The sequence below is a fragment of the Ailuropoda melanoleuca genome, chromosome 3 (genome assembly GCF_002007445.2).
Source record: "Ailuropoda melanoleuca isolate Jingjing chromosome 3, ASM200744v2, whole genome shotgun sequence".
Taxonomy (NCBI): domain Eukaryota; kingdom Metazoa; phylum Chordata; class Mammalia; order Carnivora; family Ursidae; genus Ailuropoda; species Ailuropoda melanoleuca.
Window position 1 is genome coordinate 114310262 of NC_048220.1, and position 17852 is coordinate 114328113.

A 17852-nucleotide genomic window follows, 5' to 3' on the forward strand; every position below is an offset into this window, starting at 1 on the left:
TGCAGGATATTAGCCAGTGGCTGGTGCATGGGGTACAGAGTTCAGTTACTTGGAAAAAGGTTGGCAAGACTTAGGAAGGGCATTGGGCTCTTAGGCTTCAGTGCACAGAGCAGAGTTTTGGCCTTGATGGCATCTGAAGTATACAGTAGAAAAACGAGATCATTCCATCCACAGAGAAAGACTACAAATCAGGGCTGAGGGTAGGGCACAGGGATGCTTGGAGCTTCTTAGAGGCCACTAGTTCTAGCTTCCATAGCTACACAGCTATTTCCAGACCTCTCCCACCGGAAGGGGGTCCTAATTCAGCCCCCACTCTGATTAAAATGAGATAACAGAGCACTAGTAATGACTGTGGGCTATGACTAGAGATGTCCCAGATCAGAATTTACATTCTGATTCATTCATTCGCTCCACAAATAAATGAAGATCTACTGTATGTGTCAGGATGCCAGAGGAGGGGGGGGTATGGGATGAACAAAACTTCCTTCCTGGATGTTTAGTGAGTTTTAAATCCATGATATTTTATTACATAAGGTACACAGGGGTCATTTTGCCAATCATTTGAAAACAATTAAATTGCCCATTTCAAGCTCAGCCCAGACTTTGTCACACAAGTTGAAACACGGATGTCATTACAACCTCACTTAGAAGAGAGACACACAGCAAATATCACTTCTCCTATGCCTTGAGCTCACCTCCTCCACCTATGCCTTTGTCCAGCCTGTTGGTGAGAGATTCTGCTAACAACATTCTGAAACATTTCCTCCATGGTTCGGACATGGTCCGCCATGTTCTCATACCTGCAAACCTGCCAAGAAAATGTAATGAAGACACTGTAATTAGTTAAGGTGAAGGCTTAAGGTCAGTAAGGTGTTGTACAAACAGAGATTCCTGATAGATGTATCTGGGGAAATCCTGTGGATTTATTTGAATAGGTTTGAAAAATATGGACCAGAGAAAACTGATTCACAGCTGATGCCGAGGAAGGGCTCTGAGCCCCTGGGCCCTGCGGTCTGTGCACTAACCACCAGCCAGGGCACCACAGAGTCCTGTCTTTGTATGGTCATTGCGTCAGATTTCAAACAGTGTTTATGTTACACATCATTACCGCCTTTACGCTGCTTACTACAGATCATGAGGAAGTGTCTCTTTGGGACACTTTGAGAATGTCACTGTTGACAGCGTTACTTAAACACACGTGCACGCGCTGGAAAAGCCCAAACAGGAGGGTGAAAGGTGAGGGTCGTGGCTACTGGGGACCGCCTGATGACAAGTTAGAAGTGTAGGATCTGGGTAAGCAGGCAGGTAGAAGCAGCAGGGGCTAGGCCTTAAAAGATGCCTTCGTTGATGGTTCTGAAATGTCTAGCGTTCTTAATTGTATAGAGATTAAAGTTAAGGTTTAAACTGTATGAACTCTGGGAAAATGACTCATTGACTAAGATTCACGTGAGGAGAAAACCACCAACCACAGGTTCTTCCCAAGGGGGTTTTCTAGGGAAAAGGTGCTGGGTGCCTGAGGGATGCTGGGTCCCCTGTCCTAGAGGACAATTGCAGGCAGAGGCTGGCTGGGCTGGTCCCAGCCGATGTGGACTCCTGCATAGCCAAACCTGGGTTAGCCTCCAATCGGAGGCAGAAAACCCAATGTGTCCATGAACAGGAGCTCTGGCTACACATCAAATCCATCATGTCAACCTCGTTCCTGTCTACCCCATAGCAGGAGCCCCAGTTTAGGCCACTCAACCAAAGAGGCAGGGAGACATTGAGCAGACCAGGACTGGCTCATGCCCAAAGAGCTGGGATCCAAGGTGGAAGAGTAGAAGTATGGTTGGTCACTGGCACGCGTGAAGTGAACATTCAAGGTTGAGGCTATTCTTGGGTGGTCCCAGTCCTTTTATTTACTAATTAGCTGAGGCACAAACCTAATCACTCACCCTGCCAGATGCTTTGTAGGTGTGAGTCACGTAGCTATATGCAAGCCTCACCGACCTCCCAGATTCTGCCCAGCACAAGAGCTTTGCTGCTGTCAACTTATCCTGTATATATTTTATTGCACTCCATGAGGTAAGTGCATACTCCAGAGATGATACAATATCTGGGGGTACATTCCAGGTCTCAGGATAAAGTCATGAATGTTCAGAGATGACATGGGGAGTGAGCCAGGCCTTTGCTCTGCTGTGGACCCTCGGGGCACAGTAGCCTAAGCCGTACTCCAGCCACACTGCAGAGGTGGGAAGGCAGCCACGGGACCTGAGCGAGGACGGGCGGTAGTTCTGGGAAATGGCACATGGCTGCCATTGGTCTCAGTATGTCTCCTGCCCTACAGAGCTGCTCCCTGCAAGGACCACTTCACTGCTAACAGGCTGAACTATGTTCTGAGACTTCACCACGTTAAAAGTGAGTCATTGCTGATGTTGATAACGTTAACTATGAAGATGAGAGCTTAGAAACGGATGGAGGAAGAAAGCTCTGACAGTTCCTGAAGTCCAAACCCCACACGTAATTGGACTCCAAGTACGGGTGGTCCTGTCTCAACATCTCTGTGATCCGTCTATTTTTTACAATGGTCACATTTATGTCATCTCTCTCCTGACCTATTATAATCATCTTCCTCTACATTCATCTCAAATCCACGTTCATCCTACCACCAGTAGTATTTCCAAAGTGAAAACCTAACAGTATTATTACCCTGTTTAAAACTCCTTAATAACCTAAGGGGATCACAATTAAATTATGTTTACTTGTCTGTCTTCTCTTCTGTAAACCATGGGCTCTCTAAAGGTAGGAATATAAATTTAAAATCCATCCTATCCTTGAATCCAGAAAAGTGCTCAATAAAAGCCTGATGAAAGACTATTTTGCGTCACCATCTGCAAAGGTCTGTGCTCGTCTCCTCCACTGGCATGCTTCCAAAAGACAAGACCAGGGACTCCTCAACCTGGCCAGCCATGCCCAGCTGAGCTCCAGTAGTGAGCAAGTCTGTGACCTGCGAGGACTCAGTGACACAGGGTTGCTGATGTACATGGACTCAGGCCATGGCATGAGAACAGACTGAAAGATCTCTTCTTGCTCTTGGTGACTGTAAAGACAGTGGCCNCGGCCATGACGGGGCACCTGGGTAGCGCAGTCGTTAATCGTCTGCCTTCGGCTCAGGGCGTGATCCCGGTGTTCCGGGATCGAGCCCCACATGGGGCTCCTCCACTGGGANTGGCCATGACGGGGCGCCTGGGTAGCGCAGTCGTTAAGCGTCTGCCTTCGGCTCAGGGCGTGATCCCGGTGTTCCGGGATCGAGCCCCACATGGGGCTCCTCCACTGGGAGCCTGCTTCTTCCTCTCCCACTCCCCTGCTGTGTTCCCTCTCTCGCTGGCTGTCTCTCTGTCACATAAATAAATAAAATCTTAAAAAAAAAAAAAAAGACAGTGGCCATGTAAAGCTCTATGGAAGTTTTTTTCACTCCCACTGTGAACAGAACGCCTAGAACTGTTCCTTCTTGAAAACATGTAATAGGCACACCATTTACAGTTTACCAACTATAACCATGACTCCAATACTTGCTTGATATATATCTTATATGTCTTGGCAACCTCTCAGGGCTCTGTGGAGCCTCACTGTAAGGGGGTAAGGCTTATTTACTTATTTATTTTTAAATACAATGTTCCTTCCACTGGGTCATTTATTTCCTATCTGTTAGCAATGAGAACAGAGGTGTCTCTTTTTTCCCCTCACATAAGTGCTGTATCAGTTTGCACAGGTTTATAAAAAATGTTCAGAGATATACAGAGAACATTATTTTGAGGATCCGGATTCCTTTAGGACATGGCATCTCACTCCTAGCGTAAATTTTTACCTTGACTGATACAGAAGGATGTAGTACCTTTTAATCTTTGTAGTGATAAAATACTAATTACGTGCTTTGCCTGCAAGCCATGCCATATATATATACACATACGATAGCCATTACACACAAATATTATAAACGTTATCTACAAATTTACACACACACACACACAAATAATGTTCCATCATTAGCTCTAAATACTATCTTCACTCTCCAAGGCCCAGCCGTACCCGCCTTTTCCACGAAGCTTCTGCCATCTCTAGGCCCTTCTATACTTTAACTCAAATCTACCAACCTACGTTGCCTTCCACAGTGACTAATTACGGATCTAGCACTCATGTACAACATACTCTGGCCAAATGAATCCTATGCCTTCGTCAAAGTAAGTGCTCAAGAAAATATCTACTGAACGCCAAATGTGTCGAATGGAACCAACGCTCCTTGCCTGGTACAGTGCAGCTACATAGTGTAAACTCAGTCACTGAATGAGCTGTTCTCTACGGACACCTCTTATCTATACATGTGAACTTCTGTTTATGTTGCTCCTCTACCCCATCAGCTATTTCTGTAGCCACCTGTGCTCTTCTCAGCCTTTTAAAGTCTTAACCTAGTATTCCTGTTCCTGCTGAAATAACACTGACCTTCCTCAGGAAGTTGTCTCTAATTCACCACAGCGGGAGGTGACCCTCCTCACTTCCCTCCTCCCAAAGAGTATAGTTCGGGCCCCTATTCTGATAGTTATTAGACACTGTCTCACATGGTAATTCTTTGTGCAGGTTCCTGATCTCTTAGCTCATGATAAATTCCTTGAAGGAAGAATCACTATATTTCCTGTAGCTCTAAGTTGAATCTTTGAAAACAGAAAGGTCTAAAAAAACAAACAAACTGTACATTGAATTTGCATTAACTATTCCAGTCCACCTTGATTTATTCTTTTTCGGAGCATCTTGACCATTTGTATTCATTACATAATTTAGACCTTAAAGCTATACAGCTTCTCATTAATTTCTAGAAGTTTCTCACGTCCCAACTAGACTGGACTTCTTCAGAGCAGGGGCCTGTATGCTCCCATGTTAGGTTGGTGAGGTCAAAGAGGATGCTCAGTTGTGGACTGATTGAAACAGCAGAGATACGACGTAATAGGCACTCCTTTGGAGAGTATTTATAGCCATCAAATCTTCATGCACATTTCTCCCTAAAATCATCATCTGAGGAGCAGCAGTTCTGAAGCAACCAGCTGACAGTCCGACCCTGGGAAGCCCCCTGAAAATAAGGCATTGCTGGTCATTCCTGATTTGGGAACAAGAAATTCTCCCTAAGACGATGTAACCGGTCATGAGGAGCGGGTGTAGGGACTAACATCAAGGGTGGAAGACAGAGAGACAGCACCTATTAGAAGACCTGAGCTAACAATGGTGCACTGTTCGATGTTGAGTTCTCATTAAATTTCCCACGGGGCAATTAGACGTAATGAAAAATCCTCTCGGGGCCAGTATATTTCTAACTGCTCATCTGCCCAAACAAGAAAAACCCTGCTCAAGGCTTCAAGTGCCAACTTCCCTAGGCATACAACTCTGTCATCCTTTACCAGCTCCTGGGAGAGCTACTCCAGGTAATACCTTCTAGATCCCTTATTCCGCGGTGTCACCTCTTTCCCTGACCAAACTCAATTCAGGTGAATGGCTGGTAAGACTACAGTAGTGTTTTGTTGTGTTTTAAATCCTTACCTATATTTTCAGTCTGCCTTATACAATGGGAGAGGACATAAAAAAAAAAAAAATTGGCTACAGTCCGGACCTGGCAGAAAAAGAACCGCATGGCCCCTGAATGTCATCTGAGATTCAAGCTGTGTTATGTCACGTGATCACTTTGGCAGAATTCACCAGATAAATGGCCAGAACTGGTAAACACACTCACACGTGTGCACGCTCATGTTCAAACATGTTCATCTACACCTTCTGATGGAAACATCATACTCATTCTTAACAATCCCAAGCCATTTTAAGGTAGAACTCTGGAGTAGCCACATATTCCAAAAGAATTTGGTTTAGCCCACTAACTTAAAAAAGAAAGAGAAAAAAAGAGGAGAAAGAAATTTTTTCCTTTGCTAAATTCCTTCTGTGTAAGTACCGGAAGGCTATGTGATTTGTTTGCTGTAAGCCATTGCATTTTCTTATCTCTGCTACCCCCAAACAGACAAAGCAAACAAAAAGCTATCAAAAAGCAATACAAAAAGCAAACATAAAACCAGTTAATGGTGCTGTTTTCTCTGCTCTCCTTATGAAGTTAAAGGTTTATGTCAAAGCTAAAATGTCAAAGCAGCTGAAAGAGATGCTACTCTCCAGGCCTAAGTGTAACTTGAGCTCTCTCCTTTAGCTGGGGACACATTTTTAATATTCTTTAAAGATTTCCTTTGCCATACTTTTCATGTCACAGGTTTTTTAAATTCCTCAAGCCTTGCCCAGTGGAGTGAAAGCCATCTTAATGAAGAAAGTAGAGATTAAACCACCATGACTTTGGGATAGCCGAGGATCTCAGCTGTAATTCTTTGGCTCCGAACCAGGGTCTAAAACCAGCCATGGGAAAAGCTGCTGAAATGGAGCCTGCAATTCTCTCCATGTTTGACTTGCACGATGTTGACATTATAACACCAGAGAGACCCAAAAATATTTCAAACAATTATGACTTCTTTTCTATAAATATTTTTAAATTGCTTTAAAAGATAAAGTAACATATTTTACCCTTCTCATTTTTTGTTTTGTTTTGTTTTGTTTTACTCTCGTCGCCCTCCGCCGCTCACTACTACAGATTTATTTTTGGCTCAAAGGTCAGGGAGGACATCTTAAGGCACTACCTCTGCTGTTAAACTGTGTTTTCCAACATGAGTTGCCCGGTGAGTAGGGGAATCAGCTACTCTTAGAGCAACAACTGAATGTGGTGTCACAGCATAGGACAGGAGAAACAGATTGTTCATTTCTTATGTTGACGCCCGAGCAAGGAAAAAAAATCAAGTACTCAAGACAATCTTTTAAAAAGTCTCCCACCCCTTTATATGCACCGTTTCCTTACTGGACAGAAAAATCCTTCTTCTCATTCCCTTTCATTACCCCTTCTTGTTCCAGTTATTTCCGCTATGAGACACACATTTGAATGTACTGAGACTTCTCCATGAGGAAGATGGCATAAGAAAGGAAGAAGAGGGGCGCCTGGTTGGCGCAGCGGTTGAGCGTCTGCCTTCGGCTCAGGGCGTGATCCCGGCGTTGTGGGATCGAGCCCCACGTCAGGCTCCTCTGCTATGAGCCTGCTTCTTCCTCTCCCACTCCCCCTGCTTGTGTTCCCTCTCTCGCTGGCTGTCTCTATCTTCTGAGTACATTATTCAACTATTTTCAGCTGTGTCTTCCTTCACACTTTGCCAAACTGTAATCACCCAGAGTGTGAGAGGTGAAATTTATTTGAAACCAACAATTTCCACTCTCAGAGAATATGTTTCAGAGACCTTAATTCTGAGCTCTGGAACTAGGGGATGATATCCTTAGTCACGGATAAGCAGAGTGATCAGTAGGTTAATAACCAACCCTCCAGTGCAATTTCAGTATCTCTCCCAGGACCAAGAGACCTGGCTTGCCTTCAGTATAAATGCCCTCAGCATGATTTGCAGCATTTATTTTTGATGTGCAAACATCAGACGCCAAAACTGTATTCCTCCTAAAACACCCACAGAAAAGCTTATGATTTTAAAGCTAAGACAGGTTTCCTATTTGCTGTTACTTAAAACTTACTTCTTTTAATTAAATCATCCAAAGACCTTACAATTAACAAATAAAGTTCAGTGTTATTTCAAAACACTGGGGTGGGAATGGGAAAGCAGAACTCACCTTCACTCCCAGAAACAGCATTGCCTGAGCCTGCCACTGCCAAGGTCAACAGCAGCTGCCAGAGATCCATACCTGTAGGACCTGCGATCACACAAAAAAGAATAAGATAAAGTCAATGAAAAGCAGACCGTTATCATTACATACTGTTTAAAAACTGGCTAAACCATGAATGAGCCGACATGCATGTCCGTTCTCGAAGGAGTCCTAGCACGTCTTTCACTGCCCTCATATTATTGCACATTTCATGAGGGCAAACCGTAGGTTTATAATAAATTCTACTTCCCATGGGTACTTGCTCCAGGAAATAACATGGACACTAGAGATCTTCACACCCTGGCCAACAGCCCTAGAAGCACCTCACCACAAAGGACCCCCACACACTGATTCAATAATAAGGGCCAGTGTGGTTTCACTTTAACTTGATCTGGAAATAGAAAAACTCGTCAGCAGTATCACCAAGCATAGGGCATTGAGCTGGATGGGCCATAAAAGGAAAAATACAACAACCCACTTGTAATAGTAAGACTCCACCAGTGTGTTTCCCAGTGAATAGAAGAGCTCAGCTAATACTCAGAAGACTGTACTAATGAGCCCTCCTGGGGAGGTTTAGCTAGAAGACAGCAGAAAGGAGAAGGTGAGAACAAAAGACTACAAATCATCTCTGCTTCCTAGGTGGCCTCCTTAGGAGCCCTGGTGTCCTGGGTTTTCTGTTTTAGGAGGAGTGTGGTCTCCGAAAGGCCTGGGAACGTGAACACCCCAGCAGCCTTGCTGGCTATTTGGGAGCCCAAGTGTGGCCACACCTGGATCCCTTCTGTGTGATGAACAGGGGAACAGATCACGCCTCAGCCAGCACACGCCTTCACCTGGAGGAAATAAGCTTTTTTGGAATCAATAATCCAGGTGTCCACTTCTAGGATCTCTGAAGAGACAAGTTTGGGCTGGTTTAAAATGAACTCAGCACACTGTCCTTTGGAGGGCTGCTGTTACATCTGACAACAAATGCCAACTCCTTTAAAGCTTAGCCGTATGATTTCCATAAAATTACATTACTTACTCAGCACTCAGGCATACCTGATCATCGCCCTGGACTCTCCACCAGGGCCTCACTCTGGCCTCATTTTCACTACTCTACATTCTGGACAATAATGAAACAGCCCTTCTTGTTACCCCTCATCAGGATGAAATGATGAACAAGAACGTTTGTTCTCACAGGTAATGGAATGAATGGTATGGTAAAGGCCATGTAATTCTGAATAGGCATCAAATGTGATGTTTCATACTTTCATTTCTAGACAGTGGAGGGCCCATCATTTCTTTTTTTGGTCCATATGATTTTACATTCCTAAGGAACGTAAGAATACACATCTCTACATAAACTGAATATCTTCCTGTGTCTGAATGCGCACGTATAGGCTGAATGCATAAAGAACACCTTCAAACATTGGCTCCTGGAGTCACCGGCAGAACTGAGCGTGACACTGCCCATGAACACACTTGGCCAATTACGAGAGTTCACACGAATGTCGGTTACAGTTATCATAACATCCGTGGTTTAAATTCCTAATCTGGAAGGCTCCGAGCTAATAGCCTTGCATCATCCTCATCTGTCTACTTCGCAAATGTGAACCTTGGAGCATCTCTCCTTAGACCCTTTACTAGTAGGTGAATAGGCCATGGAATCTGAGCTTGAAGCCTCCCGCAGAAATATGTAAAAAGGCTAAAAACAATTATGCTAAAGGCTGAAAATGCCATCCTGTTGTTAACTGGATATTTCCTTTTAAAATTTATTTTTCAAGTTTTTTTTTTTTTTTTTTTTTTTTTTTTTTTTAAGTCGGAAAAGCATGGAGGAACTGGGCTCTATATACAGTGTTACTTTTACTAGCAATCTCCCAACGCACTTAGCGTCAGGTAAAGAAACCTCCATTGGCACTTACTCTCTGGATATCAGGTTGTAACAGAATTCTAATTCCCAGGCAGGGGTTTTGGCTTTGCAACTGAATAAAGACACAAATAGGTTTGCGTTGCTCAGAAGGCTGCTTTCTCTGGTTTGGAAGTCCCCTCTTCAAACAGTTCAAAGATATTTGGCAGACGCCCAGAACAAGTGAATTTTGCTTCAGATGAATAATAGTTGACTCCCACCCAACCCCAAACTTTTGGAAGTTGCTGTCTGCAAATGAACTTCACCTCTTCCAAATGATCACAACCTATTTCCGTAGCACGCCTTCTATCTCATAGAATGAAACCAATCAGAATCTTAAAGCAAAGTCAACCAGAAATTGTTTGCACACTCCGGCAGCAGAAAAGGAGGTATTTAAAACTGCCATTCTCCCAAATAGGCGATGAGAACCATTCACCACATTGAGAGCATTGCAGACTGCCCCCACTCGCGCTCCAGCTAGGGAGCAGAGAAGAGGATGGAGACGTGTGGCTGGATTCAGGAAGAGCTCACTGCTCCATCCAAGACTGAAGCTCTGCTTCCATGGTTGCTGGCTTAGTGGGGCTGACTGCGACAGTCGTCCCCTAGTGAACTGTCCCCAGGGCCAACCCACACTCGGACTCATGGACATTCTGTTCAATTTGACTGGAAGCTGCCCCCTTCAGTTCTGCAGTACTCCCTATGGGAGCTTCTAGATAAGAGGATCCTTCTTTATTAGGTTTTAGCCGGGAGAAAACGTTCCTAGGAGAGGACAAAATGCCAACACACAAAGTGTGAAACGTCAGTGTCGTCTGCCGATAATGTGCCAGATGTGAGCAGGAGAAAGTCCCATTATTCCCCTTCCCCAATATAAGTCTCTATGTAGAAGCAGGTATTGTCCAGGGGAATCTATCAAATGTACCTTAGCCTACTGGGGTAGGCTTTTTTTTTAAGTTTGCAATATTTTCCTAGGGAAAACACCTCTCTAAATTTCCACTGATATTTAGGCATTCTTTGGCTAAAGCCTCATGGCAAGATTTTCATTTGGGGTGGGGCAGTGGTTGGGTGGGGGAGACAAGCTCCATTCTTGCATAAGGGAACTCGCACCATTTCCACTTTCAAAGCCTGAGGCATTCTGCCTGCCCTCCTCCCTCCTCTCCCCCAACTTCCCCAAGGGAGAGCCAGCTGAAAAGCAGTGTAATCCAGCTGGTGTAAGTTTTAATTCTGTAAACTGCCCAGCAGAGGAGACTCTAAATTACTGTTAGGCCTGTGATATACTGACTTTTATTCCTTAGCTATAAAACAGTACATAAACACATGAGAAGAGATGGAGATTAAACACAATATTTTTTCCAACATGTTACAACCAATTCCAGGCCAAGAAAGGAATTAGTTCAATTCTCTTTATTTTAAAATTAGCAAGTATTTGTTGAATTCCTAGAATTGTGCAGGGCACACTAGAGAATACAAAAGCAATCAAAATCATGGTTCTTTACCTCAAGAATTAGGCAAGGTAGGCAAATGAAAGTGGGAAAAGAGGAAGCATACCTTAAAATGGAAGAAAGAGCAAAGTGGGGAAATATCAGCCACTGAACTGAGGGGCTTAAAATTAGAATTAAATGACAGAGAAGACTATGATAGGTAAGGAATGGGGGGGTGAACTTGCATTATGGGTAAAAACTCAGATGGTACAAATGTCCTGGGTATGGCTCTGGGTCTAATTAGCTCAGGGCAATAGTTGGAGGTGAGAGGCAGAACAAGGTTTGAAATTATGAATACAGCGGAATAAAACTGGATTGGTAAGGGAGGACTAGATCGAAACAGCAGTTCAACTCATATATTTTTAAAAAGATTGACTGATTTAGCATGAGCTGGGGGGAGGAGCAGAGGGAGAGGGAGAGAACTCCCCAAGCAGACACCCCGCTGAGCTCAGAGCTGGGGGGAGGGCAGGGGCGGGATCCCACCATCCCGGGACCCTGAGATCACCACCCGAGCCAAAATTAAGAATCAGATGCTCAAAGATTGTGCCAACCAGGTGCCCCAGCAGTTCAACCCATATTAATCAGAAAGTCACTGGAAATTTTAGGATAGGTAAAGCATGTGCAAAGTGGATTTTTCTTAGGACAAATCTGACCCTCATACTTTCTTAACTTGGTATCACTGGGAAATACTGACAAGATTTGGCGATGACTGGATAACAGGAGATGATAAAGAAAACATGTCTATCCACAAATGAATGAGTATATAGTATATGTGTGGATGAGAGATGGCGCTATTGATAGAAATCAGGATTTGGGGACCTGAGTTCAGGAACGAGCAGATTACATGACTGTCTTGGGATATTTGGTATTAAAGTGATTTCATAGTGATTTAAAGACTTGTGGAAGTATAAGAAATGTCTGGTGGGAAGCTGAAGGTAGGAGACCAAAGACTAAAAGAGAGAGGGGAGTCATTACTGGATTTCAGAGATATTTACATAGAGATGATGAGTACCAGATGAATTTAATACGAAAACTAGGCTATTTCATGAAGAACCCCCACATTAACTTTATTAAAAGTAATATTATAAAGTATATTAAGCCATTTGGGGAAAATGTGCTCCTATACGGTTTGTAATTTGGCAAAGACAAAAGGAACCACCAACCAAAGCCACCTACACCCTCTGATTTGTACCAAGTATTTAAAAGGAAAGTGGTCAACAGCATCCCTAGAAGAATGATGTCAGCATATTAATATATAGATAGAATAATATGATGGATTGAGGAACTTGTAGTTTGCCTTAACAAAGACAAAATACCAATATGGCAGCTGAATTGATAGAAATAATTATTTCCCCAATTTTTTGTTTTATTGATCTAGCTATCCTGATACCAAAAAAGTAAGAGCTGATTAAAAAATCCCCACAGAAACAGAATTGTTTATATTGCAAAACCAACAGTCTGGTTAGATAACCTAATAGATGTGTACTTTCTGATGCGGGTGTTCATTAGTAATGAAATATTGCAAAACTGAATCGAGTTGATTTCCAGGTGAAGCTGTTCTAAGAACTCGATATCAAAAAAGAGGCAAATCCAAAAGGGTATTTGAAATGACCCATTCTAATTAGTACCAGGCATTTGTTTGGCTAGTTTGCATTTGTTCATGTTATTACCCACTTTTTATGGTGCTGGTCATTTGAAAATTAGTCAGATCCAAACTGCCTTAGTTCAATTTCTTTCCTTCCAATTAGTGAGAGAGAAAAAGTCACAGACATTACTGACATACCTACTTTCGCTGAGATTTTTCCCTTCTCAGGCAGGGGGGAATACAGGATGGAAAATTATTTTAAATGTGTAACGTATGAGGGGAAAAAAGGCCTTTGGGAGTAGTATATATAATAAATCTTCCTTTTTATAAAACAGTTAAAGCATAGATGATATGTAGCTGCGCTGACCAATTCGGTTACCACCAATCACCAGTGGGCACCGAGCACTGGAAATGTGGCTAATGCAACTGAGGAATTAAATAAGCTAAATTTTTATGTAATTTTAATTAAGTATTTTAATTAAGCATTTAATTAAGTATATTTGAAACAGGTTGTGATACGAATCTAGGTTTTCAGCTATAGATTTTATTAAATACAAAAACAGATCAAGTATCTCTGATGCAAATTTAGTATTCAAATTAAGATGTGCTGTAAGTGTAAAACATACAAAAAAGGCATGCAAAATATTTCAACAAGGTCTATGTTTACTATAGGTTAAACTCATATTTTGGATAGCTGGGTTAAATAAACATATTATTGAAAACTAACAATTCTTATTTCTTTTTATTTTTTTAAATGAGACCAGCAGGAAATTTAAAATCACAGATGTGGCTTGCATTATATTTTATATTTCTCTTTGACAAGACTGGTATATATTTTATAGTTTGTATGTACTTGTGTTCAGAAACATTAAACTATAACATATATAAAATATATGTTTTTTAACAGAAACAATAATACAAAATTTTGTATTTCTAATGACATATAAAATCTTTACAGTTGCATTTTAAGAGGTCATCCCAAATGCAGAATGATGGGGACTGAAGAATTAGGCATGAATCTACTTGTAGGGTATTTTTAGGGTACCCAGTATGCACCCAGGGTGACAATTCATACTCTCTCTTTGAGTCATAGACAGTGGTGCACTGATAAATGTGTAACAATTGTCTCTTTTGATTGGAATTAAAGAGAGAGAGAGAGAGAGAAGAGAAGGACCATGATTGGTAGCATTTACCAGTTTCTATGGTGTAAATATCTCCACCAAGGCTGATTTTAAGTTACCAAGTCACCGAACCTGGATTCCCTGAAGTCAATGAACACGGATTCACGAGCCAGTACAAACTGGACACAGCACACACAGCAGCTGGGGAAGTGGATGGTGTTATCTACGCTCCAAGGAGATAACAGGTACAAAGATTTAGCAATCTGCTGACATTGATACAAGATGTAAGAGACAGTACTACTGAGTGAACCCTGGACACCTGATTTCCTTTAATGCCATCTGTTCCACTGTTAGCTGATCATATTTAGTTAATGATGATTGATGGATATTTTCCCAAGTCTTCAGAAATTAACATCAGCCTCTACCATAAATGCCATCTTTGATCTTCATTTACAGAGAGAGTGAGCTTGGGGTTAAGAGCATGTGTTCTGGAGTCAGAGAGAGCTCGGTTCAAACCCTAGCTTTACCAAACTGTTTACTTTTCTCTACTATAATGATGATAATATTATTACCTTTTTCATAGGAAAATCAGGAGGAGATTAAATGAGGTGATTTATTCAAAACATTTAGCATGCCCTCTGCATGAATCCAATAAATAAGTTATTAGACTCTTTCTGATACCAGTAACTATTGACTATGTTTTATGAAGTTTCCATGGGGTGGATGGGGAGTGGGGCCCTCATTTATATACCATGACATGGAAGCCTAGGGAGCTGGTTAAGCAATCAGCAAATGTGCTGTTGGTTAGCCACAACATACAAGACTCCCTTCTTCAATCACGCACTTACATCACATAAGGGTCCAAGGAAAAGGAAGAATCATCACGATGTAACGCGGGCGTCTCCTAGGCTAAGGCGGGAAGGCTGCTCAGTTTTGCTTAGGTGTATGGGCAACTGTGCACCTTCGAAACGTAGGCCGGATTGTGGGAAATAACCTAGAGGCTGATTTCACCCACCATGACGATCTCATCCCCATAAAAAAAAAAAAAAGGCTAGGCTGTTGTTACCGGGTCCAGATCATTTGTTTTGTGAATCATGGATTTCTAGAGCTGAAAATTGGGTAGATGAATTCCAGTGACAAGACACTTGGCTTGCAGCTAGGACTCTCCCTGTGAGAATACAAAAGGCAGCTGGATTATAGGAATTAAGGTCTTCACCTCTTCCTTTCTGGAGAAGAGAGAAAATACAGGCCTTTTCAGCACTAAGTGCTTAGTACTGCTCCTATTTTGGTGGGCATGGGTATACTGCTGGGAGTGGATGTTCTCGGCACACGGGGCACTCTGTTTGAGTTCAGTATGACTCAGTGGCACCTTGCAGTACCTCACTGCAGCAACTATCCTCGTGCACGGCCGCCAGACGCCCAGCCTGATTCACGCGCTGCCCCCACCGATTCACAAGGCAGGAGTCAACTGCAAAGGCGCTCATTTGAACAGTATGTTCCTTTTTACATCATACTTTACATCACTGCACCTACCGAGTCATTTTTTTCCAAAACAGAATTTGAAAACACAAACTTCTTACTGAACTTCTACTGTTTCTCTCTCTTTCCATAAGTGGCTCTTTTTTAAACCTATTTTTTTTTTAATGACTGTGGTAGATCCTACAGAACATGGGGCATAAGCTTTAAACAAAGTTAAGATGTTAGAGTTGCTTCCAAACTCTCAGATGGAAACTGGCTTTGTTTTACCTACTTTAACAGGAAATAGGCTGTAAGACATGATCTCATAGAATGAAGTCTTCAAACACGAACAGTATTATCTTGATGAGATTATAATCTGACAGTGATTAGTACAATAACTCATAGTGTGTTAAAAGGAGCTACTAGCAGACCCAGATAACAGAGCAAAGATTGGGAGAAACTCTTCTTTCTTTTTATCAAGTCCAAAATGAACTCGTTCTTTTAAGGTAAACAAGTTGAGAAACCAAGAGTGAGGCAATGTGATCTTCTGGACGAAGCATTTCTAGAGAAGGAGTCAGCAATCCCATGCCGGGCTGCCAGCTCAAGACGGCCTGACTCGGTAACTCGGGCAGTCACTTAATCACTGGGGGCCTCAGTGGCCCTGTCTGCACACCATCCCACGATTCTGTGAGAGGCCAAATCCCATGCTGTGCGGTGTAAAGAAAGCTCCATTCATGTAGGACTACTCCTACCCTAATGTTGCCAGGCGCCTTGTCTTTCTCTTCGCTTCACTGTGAGCAACTGGGGGCAGTAGGTGTGTTTCACTCACTCACTGGATCCCTGACAGTTAGCCTTGGGCCTGACACAGGGTAGATGACTACTTTAAAATCGGCCCGGTGAATAAGCCTGCCAGGAGTCTTATTATTTCTCTCGACGTTTACACAGACGCTGCGAAAGACAGCCTCATTTTCAAATTGAGAAAGTAAAAGTTCAGAGGAACTTGCAACGTAAAGTGAATCCCCCAGACAGAACCATGCTTGAGGTCTCCAAGACCTGCCTTCCCCTTCCCGTGCTTCTTCGTAAATGGGAAAGAGGCTGACTAAGCACGTCAGCTGGGTGGTACCAGTAAGGCAGGAAAAGCTATAGACAGTAAGAAAAAGAGAAAGTGTGAAGTTTGGATTTGAATTACGCACAGGGGCCGACATCACAGGATTTTCAGTGCTCCAGACCTGTCAAACACGGTAATAATTCATAAATGCTGACACAGCAATTTCTTTGGGATTATTGCTCAAGGGCTATAATATTCATCTCTAGGCCTTCGAGTCTCCAAGAGCACCTGGTCGACCTTCAGGTACATTACTTAAGAGCCACACAGTGTGCTCTTTCCATGACATGGGGACATCCCCACCTCTCCACCCCTGCCTCCTTCAAGCCTATATATATAAATAGAAAGAAGTCTAATTGGCCAGACCGACTGGCTGCCAGATGGATGGCAGACATTGGGCAGATCAATGTCATGTCTCGGCTCCAGGAAGTTTATAATATACCACTTCACTCTTGGAGATCATGGGAGATGTCACAGCTTGACTTGGACCATTCACTGTTAACAGCTTGAATAGAAAATGCCCTCTAGAACAGTGCTGTGTCACAGAAATAGAATGTGAGACACAAGTGCCAGCCACATATGTACTTTTAAATTTCCGAGTAACCAAATTAACAAAGAAATACATAAAATTGGTTTTAATCATATATCTTGTTTAACCCAATATATCCAAAATATTATCATTTCCTCATATAGGTGATAGGAAAAGTATTGAGATATTTTACACTCCTTTTTTCATATGGAATCTTCGAACCTAGTGTGTATTTCACGCCACACATCACAACCAGCACTAGCCAAACTTGAAGAGTCCCAGAGTCACATGCAGCTAAGTGGAGGCCACATGGGAGCGTGTAGTTCTGGGACACCGAGAGATTGTGTATGTCCATGCAGCCAGCTCCCTGGCTAGGACAGAATGTCTCTGTCCTCATTGCTCATGAGCAGGTCAAGCTGCTGAGAAGGGACCTCTGAACAGTTATTTTGCAAGGTCTAAGAGTTTCTTCAAGTCCTGGAAAGAAATAGTCTTGCTACTGAAGCAAGAGGCAGGATGTTCTAGACCTCTCTCACATTCATTCTGCATGTTAATGACTGGGCACTGAAATCGACATTGAGTTAAATCATAAACCTTTTGTTTGGGGCACAAAGCTGGCACAGAGCAACAGAGCTGTCACTAGTTATGAGACTTTAAGCAAATCATTTCTCACCCTCAGCCTCTGCTTCCTTATCTCCAAAACAGAAAGTTTGGAGTATATCAATAGTTCTCAGTCTTGACCGCAAGTTAGAACCATGTGGGAAACTTAAAAAAAAAAAATGACTTGGTTTTCTAGATAAATTAGAATCTCTGTGGTGGGGCCTGAGTAGTAACCCTTTAACATTTGTTGTGTGATTCTAAAGTGCAGCTAGGGCTGCGAATCACCGACCTCGTACAAATCAAATGCGCTGTGATTTTTCGGTTTGTGAAAATAGTGCTCACGCGCCCCAG

General features: G+C 42.7%; 1 protein-coding gene across 6 annotated transcripts in view; it reads right to left on the reverse strand.

Moving 5' to 3' along the window:
* Positions 1-17852, reverse strand: part of GHR (growth hormone receptor) — a 271175-nt gene that overhangs the window by 136100 nt on the left and 117223 nt on the right. For 4 of the 6 annotated variants that reach the window (XM_034655621.1, XM_019802258.2, XM_011228065.3 and 1 more), the window contains exon 2: positions 7711-7791. In XM_034655621.1, coding sequence (XP_034511512.1) covers positions 7711-7780 — 70 coding nt within the window. In that variant the 5' untranslated portion in view covers positions 7781-7791. 6 annotated transcript variants of the gene reach the window in all.